The sequence below is a fragment of the Cynara cardunculus genome, unplaced genomic scaffold, assembly GCF_001531365.2.
Source record: "Cynara cardunculus var. scolymus isolate 2C unplaced genomic scaffold, CcrdV1 Un_Scaffold_2406, whole genome shotgun sequence".
Lineage (NCBI taxonomy): Eukaryota > Viridiplantae > Streptophyta > Magnoliopsida > Asterales > Asteraceae > Cynara > Cynara cardunculus.
Window position 1 is genome coordinate 47,447 of NW_020201081.1, and position 11,253 is coordinate 58,699.

Here is an 11,253-nt window from a genome sequence, read left to right on the forward strand (position 1 = left end):
TCTATTGTCAGATCTGGGCCAACAAGTGGTATCATAGCCAAATTGATTAACTTCTATCGATTCGATCTATCTTTTTGCAATAAAGATTTTTTTAAGAAAAATACTCATCCATGAACTCCACCACACACACACCACTCCTAACCGGCCCATTCAACCCCTTAACCACCTTTCGGCCTGCCTCTCCCCCCACTCGTCATATAAAGAAATCTATTAGGACATTTAGATATTTTTTTGTCATCTTATAAACCAAATTTTGTTGTAATAAAACTCAAAAAAGATGATAGGATCATGTAGAAATTGCAAGGCACATATGTTTTCAYTTCATTTTATTCGTTAAGAACACTCTGGGTATCGAATGACTACAGATACAAACATATCTTCATTTATGAATATGTGAGCTTGCAATACTTGCTCCAAGTGAATCCTCGTCTTCAATTAGCTAGCTCACTTTTTGTCGAAATTTGACCTAACCGAGTATTCCTTTATGAGTCTAGAGAAGAACGAGTTTTCTCTTTCCAATAGCTTCATTGGCGTGTCATACTCCGCTATTTTTCCTGTTTAACAATCACATTAAGTTGTTCAATTGGATTGGATTCAACAAGAACAAAGTCAAAATAAGAGAACACGAGAACCCCTGTATCACTTGTGATTTTGAACTAAAAATCACATACGAACCTGAATCGCATGTGATTTTTAATCTAAAATCATATGTCATATAAGTTTCTGGTGTTTTTTTTATTTCAACCATTTTCTTGTTAAAACCTAGTTCTTCTTCAATTTCCATTGATTTGCATAAAGATTAATATTAAGAGAGTCAAACCAAATATTTTTCAAAACTCGGAAAAGATTGGAAAACACTTGACAAATTCAATAACAAAATTGTACCCTACTTCGCAAATCTTTATGAAGTTTAATTAATACTTCACAATTCTTTCTTCAAACTTAAAACATAGTCAAATATGATGCTAACACTACAACAAAATTTGGTTTATAAGACAATAAAAATGTCAAATTATCCTAATAGACTGCTTTGTAAAACTTAAATTTATAGGAACAAACAATTGTACATCCTGAGTAAAAGTGTAACAATAAGTTTATATGACTGCGTTTGGATGTCTTTACAAGTTTTTTAAACACTTTAAAAATAAAGTGTCCTATTAGTTTTTTATAATTCATCCAAAAGCATCGTATAAATGTACTGTTACACTTTTACATAGGGCATATAAATATTTAATTCAATAAACTTAAGGGATTGTTTGGTTCAGGTTGGAGAATGAAAGTGGGAATGAAAATGATAGACAATGAAAATGTGAATGACTTTTCATTCCCCCAGTTAACCCCAGAATGAAAATATGGGTTCTTGGGGGATGATAAAAAACCAAAGAGTTTCATTTATCATCATTCCCATTAATTACAATTACTGCTTAATATCTCAAACCAACCAAACACCTCTTAAGTCTTCTATAGCAGTGTATAAGATGCCAAGACAATTTTGACGTTCTATAAACTCAATTTTACTAGAGTGTAAGTGTAAGTGTAAGTGTAAGTGTAAGGAGTAGTAGTCCTTTTGAACAGAAAAGTTAACGAGAAACAAATATGTGATGAATGGTTACTTACCATCACTAAGCACCAAGACGAGATCGCTATGTATAACTGTATGGATTCTGTGTGCTATCGTGACGATGGTTCTTTCTTTAAACTCATCGGTAATAATTTTCTGTAAAACTCCATCGGTTGCAGAATCAATGGATGCTGTAGCTTCATCAAGAACAAGAATGCTGCTTTTCTTAAGCAGCGCTCTACCAAGACAAAACAACTGCCTTTGCCCAACACTCCAGTTTTCTCCCCCCTCAACCACTGCAAAACCACATTACTTTTTCTTTATTTTCTTTCTTGCAAATATCACATGACAATTAAAATTGATCTAAAATAAATAATTAATTAATTTGGAAAGTATAAGGGATATGATTGGAAAGTTACTTGAAGCAGGTTTTCAAAAAACTAACTAGCTTTACGCTAACCAAGCTGAAAAAGCTTTTTCAATAAAAATAAACAAGTTAAGAATTTGGAATCAAAGTGAAACTACTTTCACCTGGAAATTCCAGTTTCTCGTTCTTCCCACGAACTATATCACCAAGTTGACATTTGTCCAAGGCCTGAAATAATATTTTCAAACTTTTCAAGTTAAACTTTATATTGTAGTGAGAATGCAGCGGTTATTAAATTACCTCCCAGATATCTACGTCCGTATACTGGTGTAGGGGGTCGAGGTTTCCTCTAACCGTTCCTTCAAACATGGTGGGATCTTGAGGGATGATGCTAAGTCTTGATCTCAAGTCATGAAGGCCTATCTTGCAAATATCAATACCATCTATTGTGATGAATCCTTCTGCAGGCTCTACAACTCTAAATATGGCTTGTATCAGTGTTGACTTCCCACTTCCAGTTCTACCAACAACACCAACTTTCTTTTTTCCTGGAAATGTGCAGCTTATGTTTTTCAACACAGATGGGAGATGATCTGCATATCTGATCTGCAAAATCAAGCATAACACAAATACTGATTTTTGCTGTTGCTACAACAAAATCGAGTTCATTAAGATGTGTCAAAATGTCCAAGTGTCGTAATTGACAGGACCATGTTCTTCGTATGTAGAAATGTTACAATAAGTTTATAGGACACTTTTGGTGTCTTGAGAATATATATTAACTATGACATTATTTGAGAGAGTGTTTTATAAAAAAGATGTCACAAGAACACTTCTCCAAAGTAACCTGTAAAAAAGCAAGCTAGTACAACAATTTATTTTAAAAACTTGTTAAAATCCCAAAATTATCCTACTACGCATAATTGTTTGGAAGTCTATTAAGACATTTGGATATTTTTGGTGTTTGTAAACCCTATTTTGCTGTAGTGTAGTGATTTGTTTCAAGTTGCAGAAGAAGCTTACCTGCAAATTTGTGAAAGAAATGGTTCCATTTTGTGGCCATTCACTTGGCGGACGAGCCTCTTCAATCACCAAGGGTGCTTCATTAGTAAGATTAGAGTATTGCAACACTCTTTCAACCGAGATCATTTTGTTTTCCGCATTGCATATATTCCATATAACCGAAGCTTGCTGAACATTCAAATTGATTCCATACGTTACTGCCAATCCAGCAATGCCTGCCAAAACACATTCCATTTAAGTTTCATCAGTTAACAGATGAAGGTTCATTGATCCCTGTTAGAGTACCAATACATATATATGCTTAAAGGACCCTTTTAGAAGGTAAACATGGTGTTCCACATGTTCTCACAAACCCATTTAAGTTAAACTTACTTGGATCAATGATTCCTTCAGGAAGAGTTACAAGGAGAACTAGTGAAAATGCAAACACAAAATTTGATAGCTGGTTCAGCCTGAAACAAAGCCACTCGATGGCTGCAACGTTATGAAACCATGGTCTTGAATGATTGTCAATGAGATAAAGATTTTTCTCGATAAACCGGTCTTGATGTTGGAAGGCACGGATTGTTGCTGCACCCGTGAGCGATTCTGCAAAATGGTGAAGGATTGGAGCTCTTTCTATGCCTGCCAACCGAGCCAATTCTCTTGCACTCGGTATGTAATATCTCTGAAAGTATGAGAAGATGATGGGTAAAATGTTTTTTTCCGGATCTCCAACACTCAATTCTAAGTCAAACTTCAGTTTCACTACAACAAAATCGGTTTTACAGGATGCCAAATATGTCTAAATGTCCTAATAGATAAACTACTCTCTATAAGACTTAGGAGGTGTTTACTTAGGATTTAATGAGCTTAATGAGTAAATGCGCTTATTCGCACAGCCAAAATGATGTGTTTACTTGGGTGTTTACTTATGAACCGCAATTTATTAACCGCAATTTATTGAACCGCAATTTATTAAACAGCGCGTAGTTCATACTCATCAGTGGTAAATTGGTCATTTCTGTTATTCAGATTGTTGATTTCACATAGAAAAGTAAACAACAACATAAATTTATGCAGACAGACAAATTTATTCATAGAGAACTTAATGAAAAATTTGGTAAACAACCCCTTACGTTTATAAAACCAAACAATTGAAGTTTTATGTAGAAGTGGTACAGTAACTTGATATGACGGTTTTTGGACATCCTAACAAGTTTTTAAACTGTTTTGATTAACTTTTCTATAAGACAATTTTGAGAAGTGTCCAACAAAAACATCTTTTTACAGGACATATGTTTTTATAAGACAGTTTTTCAAATAATGTCGTATAAGAGGCTAATATAGCGTTTTATTTCAAAAGTGTCGTAAAAAACTTTATATTTATATACGGAAAATAGAACAAATAAATCACACACCCTCCTCACCTTTGGTGAGTTTTGAACCCTTGACCTTCTAGGAGGGTCAAAACACATATACCGTTAAGCTAAAGGTCCTTTGGCATGTCGTGAAAAAAAAAAAAAAAAAAAACTTGTTATGAAAAGTTTTATTAACTTACTATTACATTTTTACCTAGGAACACACAATTGGCAGATCCTATAAAACAGTCTTTGAAGACATCTAGACATATTGGTCGTCCTATAAACCTGATTTTGTTATAGTGGTTGACGTTTCAAGAGTATAGAGAACGATATCTTACTTGGTACCATATGCAAATGGCAGTCACCGGAATAAGGATGGCAAATACTTCCCATGCCACCTGAGACATGACCGCCATTGTTCCAAGAAGCTGAATCGTTGAAAATGCACACCATCCTATTCGGTTTGCCATCTCTAAATCTATCACACTTTGATCTGTGGATGCCTGTGCATTCACAAGTTAGTTGGTTAAGTTCCTATATACCTAGAGAACTCGAAAGAAACTCTAGAAAAGCTTGAAGTTAATTCCTCACCCGGTTCAAGATCCGTCCAGCTGGAGTCGAATCAAAGAATGCCATGGGTGCACGTAAAACGCTATGAAGCATATTGTTAAAAAGCTTTTCTGAAGTCAGAAGGCCAGCGATAGCAACAAGTGAGGCTCGTAGCAGTACACATAGCGAACTTCCAACTGCCAAAAGTGTATAAACGAGTAGAATGAAGCCCATTCCACTCACGATCTCAGTTGAGTCGGTTGGACATGCCCACGCCATCCAGTAATTACTAGCGATTTGTAGAAACTGGAACGAAGACTGAGCCAGAAGTATAATCGGTACTAGAAATCCACCTTTTGCTAAAGTCAAGTAAGACCAGTAAACTTCTTTCCCTATGCTTCCTTTTTCCCTTTCTTCTTCGTGCACCAGTTTTCCTTCTTTTTTCGACATATCGACACATAAATTGTGCTCCGAATCTTGCTTAGTTTGCGAGAGTTCCGTGATCAAAGTTGGTTCTTCTTCAACTGGTGTCTGTTCGGGTTCTCTACTTGAACTCTCAACAGCTAGAACAGAGTCTAGAGCTTGGTTATGGGCTCCGACTAGAACCTCAAATCCTATGTTCTGCTTTAGAAGTTCTTTAAAATTTCCCATTTGATCAATTCTTCCATTTTTCATAACCTGTTTAGAATCCGTCATAATCTAGAAATTTAAGATGATTTTTCAGAAGATTTGTTGCCACTACAATAAAATCAAGTTTATAGGACACCAAAAATGGTCTAAATGTCTTAATAAACTGGCTTAAAGGACTTGAGTTTTGAACAACAAACAATTGTATGTCCTATGTAAAAGCGTTGTAATAAGTTTATATGACGTTTTTTAACATATTAACAATTTTTTAGGACACTTTTAATATAAAGTGTTTTATTATTTTTCTATTACATTACTTGAGAGAACGTCGTTTAAGAATAAGTGTCCCATAAAAAGATGTGTTCGTAAGACACTCTCAAAAAATGTCTCCTAGAAAAGCTAATACGACGCTTTTTCTTAAAAATGTCCTAAATAACTTGTTAAAACGTCTTATATACTTATTGCAACGCATTTACATATGACACAATTTTTGGTCCAGAAAACTTAAAGTCTTGTAAAGAAGTTTATTAGGACATTTACACATTTTTGGCGTCCTACAAACCCGATTTTGTTATAGCATGCATGCGCATAGGCTTGCTTACCAGAATGAGGTCTGCTGCAGGAAGAAACTCAACCTGGTGTGTAACATAGAGCACGGTCTTCTCCTTAAGCATCCCTAAAAGGCATTCCTGTATAATCCAATAGAAGATAAGCATCCAAAAGTGTAATCTAAAGACCAAAAATCTGAAAATTTACGAACCTGAAAGAGTTCGGTTCCGGTGTGGGCATCCACAGCACTGAAAGGATCATCGAGAAGATATATATCAGCATCATCGTACACTGCACGAGCAATCTGAATCCTTTGCTTTTGGCCTCCACTCATATTTATCCCTCTTTCCCCGATTTCCGTTAGATCTCCTGTTGAAAAAAGCTCGAAATCTTTAGTCAAAGCACACGCTTTGATTGTCTTCTCATACCTCGTTCTATCGTAAGCATTCCCAAACAGAATATTCTCTCTAACGTTTCCTGTTAAAATCCACGCAGACTGGGGAACATAAGCCTTTGTACCACTGATCTTGACTGTTCCCGATAGCTTAGGCATCTCACCAAGTATGCACGACAGCAGACTAGATTTTCCTGATCCAACGGTTCCACAGATAGCCACCTTCATTCCCCTTTTGACTTCTAGCTGGATTTGATCAAGATTCGCTGTTCTTGAATCCGGGTCCCAGCTGAATCGTCCATTTTCAATCTTGACATCAATTTCAGTAAGATTTCTAGGAACAAACTCTACTGTATCCGACTCGATCTCTTCTTCCTGCAGATAAGAAGCCACCCGATCTGCGGATACTTTCCCTTGCGCAATTACGTTCAGTAAGTCGGGTAGGTTGAATATAGGATCTTGTAACATTCGAAATGTAGCCAATGCAGATAGAACTCGGCCAGCCGTCAGGGGGATGCCCATCAAAACGCAGCCTCCAAAAGTCATCACGGATATGAAAGTTGGCGCGCCCCAGAAGACAAAAGCCGCTAGAGCATTCAGCTTAAGCGATTTCCAGATCCAATCGTATTCAACTTTCCTGAAACTTTCTAATTTTTGAAGATAATGGTTGTCCCATGCTTGAAGTTTTAGTGTCTTTATGTTCTTTAGAACTTCTGAAGTTGACTTCATTCTTGCATCCTTTGACTCCATAATCTTTGACTGATACCATTTCTGAACTCTAGTCAATGGTATATTTCCAGACATTACTACCATCGTTGCTGCTAGTCCCACAAACGACCCCGGCCCGAGATTTATGTGAAGAATAAACATAGCTAACGAGATTTGAATCGGCAACATAAAGATCGTGTTAATGTACCACATGAAATCCGTGATTCGTTGGATGTCAACGCTCATAATATTGATGATCTCACCGCTTGTGTGGCTTTGGCACGATCGGCTAGATAACACAAGCCCTTTTTTGTATATGTGAGATATCAAAGCCGCCCTAAGCCGGAGTCCTAGTTGACGAGCACCAAAGATCCACTGCCGCTGAGTTAGTGTCTCGACAACTTTTGCAGTCAAGAACCCGACCGCAATAAGGTAGCCGCTGGTTAAACTCCTGGTTTCTTTTTCGTTCAGAAAACTCACCAAGTCGTTGATAAGGTACGGCCCCACATATGATGCAGCAGCGCTTGTAACGGCGAAAAGGGCGTTGATTGCCACTTTCTTTCTTGTGAAGAGATAGATTACTTTGTATATAGAAGGGTTTTCGGTTCCCTGATGATTCAAGCATTCATCAAAGAATTTTGATGTAAAGCTACCGGAATCGTTAATGTCAACATCTGGGACTTCATCTTGGTCAAGGGGTTTCTTGATTCCTACGACAAACAAGGGGTTGAGCCAAGAAAACGTAACAAGTTGAAAAATAGAAGCTTTTCCATACGGGCATTCTCTTTTTTCTTCTGAATGGTGCTGTTTAGAGTTTCTATCCAGAAACGGTTCCGTGACAGCACTTGGATTAGCCATGGTCATGCCTGTTTTTCCTCGTATTGCAAGAAACAACAAGCAGGTCGAGGCTACAAGTCCAAAAAAGTCGATGTATTCGAGTAGTTCTGGGCGATGGTGATGAGAAACTAGAAAATGGACATCTAGAGTTAACCGAAAAACCGTCAACAAGAAAGTGCATAGCCACCAGGATCTTAGAATCCAAGGGAAATCTATGTTTTTGTGTTTTGGGATCATGTATAACGCAATCAAGGTCATGACCCACGACACGATTTGCATAATTTCTGATGATAGAATCGGGATTTCTAGTTTGCAGTATGCTTCGCTTCTAGTTTTCAACATTAGCGGGATCATGATATGTGTTCCTAGTAACAGAACCGAGCTGGCTAAACTCAGCTTGTAAAGGAGACCGGTCTTCATATTGGTTGGGTACGTTTCTTGGATCTTGATTTTCGATTCGCGGATGGACGGTGACTCGATGAGTCTTTTCAGAAAACCACTTAAGAGTACTGCAAGGAACCCAAGCTGGAGAATAATGCTGGCAGTCTCCCACAAGCAGGGTGAGCCGGGCTGCAGCCATGGTTCCCAAAACTCAGAAAGCTTCAAACCTGTTATATGCATCACAACACCATTTGATTTTTGAGATCAAACATTCAAACTCACTGATTTTCAACTTCAAAATTCATACAAACTCCTCAGCGTTTTCAAGATTTTTTCCTGTTACTACTACATCATATGGTAACAAATAATGAGTATATGAAAATGTCGGTGTCGTTTCACCACAACAAAATAAGTGACTTAAGTTTGTAGTACCAATAAAGGTGTTACAATAAGTTAATAAGACGCTTTTTGGGCTTTTTAACAAGTTGTTATGACACTTTTGAAATAAAGCAGTCATAATATTTTTTTTTTATATGATATTATTTGGAAAAATAAAATATAATTGTTATATAAAGAAGAGGTGTTCATAGAACAATTATCAATTATGTAATATGAAAAAAAAAACTAATCGAACACTTATTTCAAACATTTTGAAAACTTGTTAAGAAATCTAAAAGTATCATTTTAACTTATTCCGGATGAAGAACTAACCTGTTATATCGCGGGAGATGAGCATGGTTTTAGAGAGCATCATCTTTCGAACGAAGATATTGATCAATCAAGTTGGAGAAAGGTTGTAAAGTCTATATAGCATTAGAGAGTGATCCATCTACAAAAAAGCAATTTAGTTACATAGTATTTGAGATGATCCCACATATACAAGTCTAGGAGTCTAGAGGGCTTAAAAGACCAACCAACCCAACCCGGTCACTCTAACGCGAATTAAACCAGCCCGAAGCAACCCAACCGTAGGCATTCGGTTGGAATCCGTTTACGGTCATTTGAATCCAACCCAACTCATGAATTTGTGTTGGTGATTTTATTGAAATCATCGGTTCATTTTATGTAATTGATTCACAAAGAGAATATGGGTTTGTTAGTCAAGCTATAACACAGTTTAGGAGGTATGGAGTGCACACTCATGTAAGCTAACTAGAAACAGGGATTGTTGGATGGTTTTATATAGGGAGGGTTTAAGTGGTAGAGGGCAGTGCACGGGCCGTGCATTTTTGGTTTACAGAAGAGCATAGGTCGTACTTGGAAATAGATAGCTATGCACGGGCCATGCATTTTTACGCATAGAAAACACATGGTTTATGCGTTTTTCTTCATGAGGCTATCAGCTTTTGTGTTCAGCTCTACATAGCTGATGGGACCCTAGCTAGTTGATCCTTCAATTGTATTCAGCTACATGATCAGTCTATCAGCTGCAGACTCAACTAGATGATGGCAATAATGTTTAACTCGTTGAAGGTTCAACTAGCTAATGGTTCACTAGTGTTCAGCTTCGCTAATGATTCACTAGTGTTCAACTAGCTGAAGGATTGCTCCATGTACTAATCTTTATCTAACTGATGATTAACATCCAATTTATACTTGTTTATTTGTAATCACTCGCTCCTATTTTCCAGCAATCATCCTCATTTAATGGGAAGTTATTCTCTGCATTAATATAGGAGCTATTACGATTCTCTAAGTTAAAAGGATACGATTTCTATCATAATCGTTACCTAAAATTTGAGATTATCCTCGAGTGAATTTCGTAATACCGGGCAGAATAGGGTCGAAATATCACTCAAGGAAAGAGAGCTATCACATGGTCTCAAGTTTTATCCAAACTTCTAATTGCTCATTGTTTCCCATATTTTCTAGATTTCCCCAATATGTCCTTTTGTTTCTTGGATTTAATATGATTGTTAAATCCCTATTAATAAATATATACATTAGACAATTACTTCATCGCAAACCCTCTTCACATATATATATTTTCAATGTTTTCCCCATATCTATATAATCATCTGTATATATGTTCAGTAACTGTGAAAATATATATATATATATATATATATATATATATATATATATATAGAGAGAGAGAGAGAGAGAGGAGCAATCAAATGCAAACCATCCCTTTTTGTGCAAACCATACAAACCAATCATATCCATCTATTTTCTTGATCAATGGGCATGATTAAAATGTGTTATATTAGGAAAGTAAAAAATAAAATAAAAGCTTTAATATTTAATCAAGAAAGGGAAAAATTGGCAAATCATTTTTAACTTTCAGTCATATTGTTTCGATCCTTTTGGAAACATTTTGGAAAATGTATCTCATTTTAAAAAATAATACGATTTCATTAGTGAAATTGGTTTCATCAATAAAAACATTTGGAAACTGTATCTCATTTTTCTATTTGTGAAATTGGTTTATTGTTCGTTTGCATAATGAAATTTCAGCCATATATGGTTCAGTCAATGGAACATTTTCTAAAAACATGAATAACATGGTTTCATTAATGAATTTCGTTTCATCATTGAAATTGGTTTCATGGACTCCACAATCCAAAAACTGAATGACATTGTTTCAGCAGTGAAATTTGTTGAAATGTTTTTTTATCAAAATGGAATCGGTTTGATGGTGTCTAACCAAGATGAACTCGGTTTTACATATGAAACTAAATATTGTTCAGTCAATGAAACACTTCAAGAACTGAATAATAATATTTCATTCATTTTTAAATTTGTTCCATGTTTCCTAACCAAAATGGAATCGGTTTCATTGTTTATAGCCAAGATGAAATTGGTTTTATTAATGAAACCAAATTTGGTCCAGTCAATGAAATATTTCAAGACCTGAATACTATTATTTCATTAATGAAAGTAGTTTTATGGTTCCTAACCAAAATAAAATTAG

At 36.0% G+C, this 11,253-nt stretch overlaps 1 protein-coding gene across 2 annotated transcripts; it reads right to left on the minus strand.

Moving 5' to 3' along the window:
- Positions 1-301: 301 nt before the first annotated feature.
- On the minus strand, positions 302-9,148 carry LOC112503029 (putative ABC transporter C family member 15). 2 transcript variants are annotated; one of them, XM_025107085.1, is made up of 11 exons: positions 9,051-9,148; positions 6,231-8,566; positions 6,073-6,159; positions 4,886-5,521; positions 4,633-4,797; positions 3,324-3,618; positions 2,952-3,166; positions 2,229-2,534; positions 2,093-2,156; positions 1,618-1,857; positions 302-554 (listed from the first exon to the last, which is right to left on the minus strand). In XM_025107085.1, the coding sequence occupies exons 1-11, from the start codon at positions 9,091-9,093 to the stop codon at positions 445-447; spliced, it is 4,497 nt and encodes a 1,498-aa protein (XP_024962853.1). In that variant the 5' UTR covers positions 9,094-9,148; the 3' UTR covers positions 302-444. The 2 variants fall into 2 exon arrangements, with proteins under 2 accessions (XP_024962853.1, XP_024962854.1); XM_025107086.1 differs by lacking the exon at positions 9,051-9,148 and having other exon boundaries at positions 4,886-5,323; positions 5,438-5,521; positions 6,231-7,367.
- Between the last annotated feature and the right edge of the window lie 2,105 nt (positions 9,149-11,253).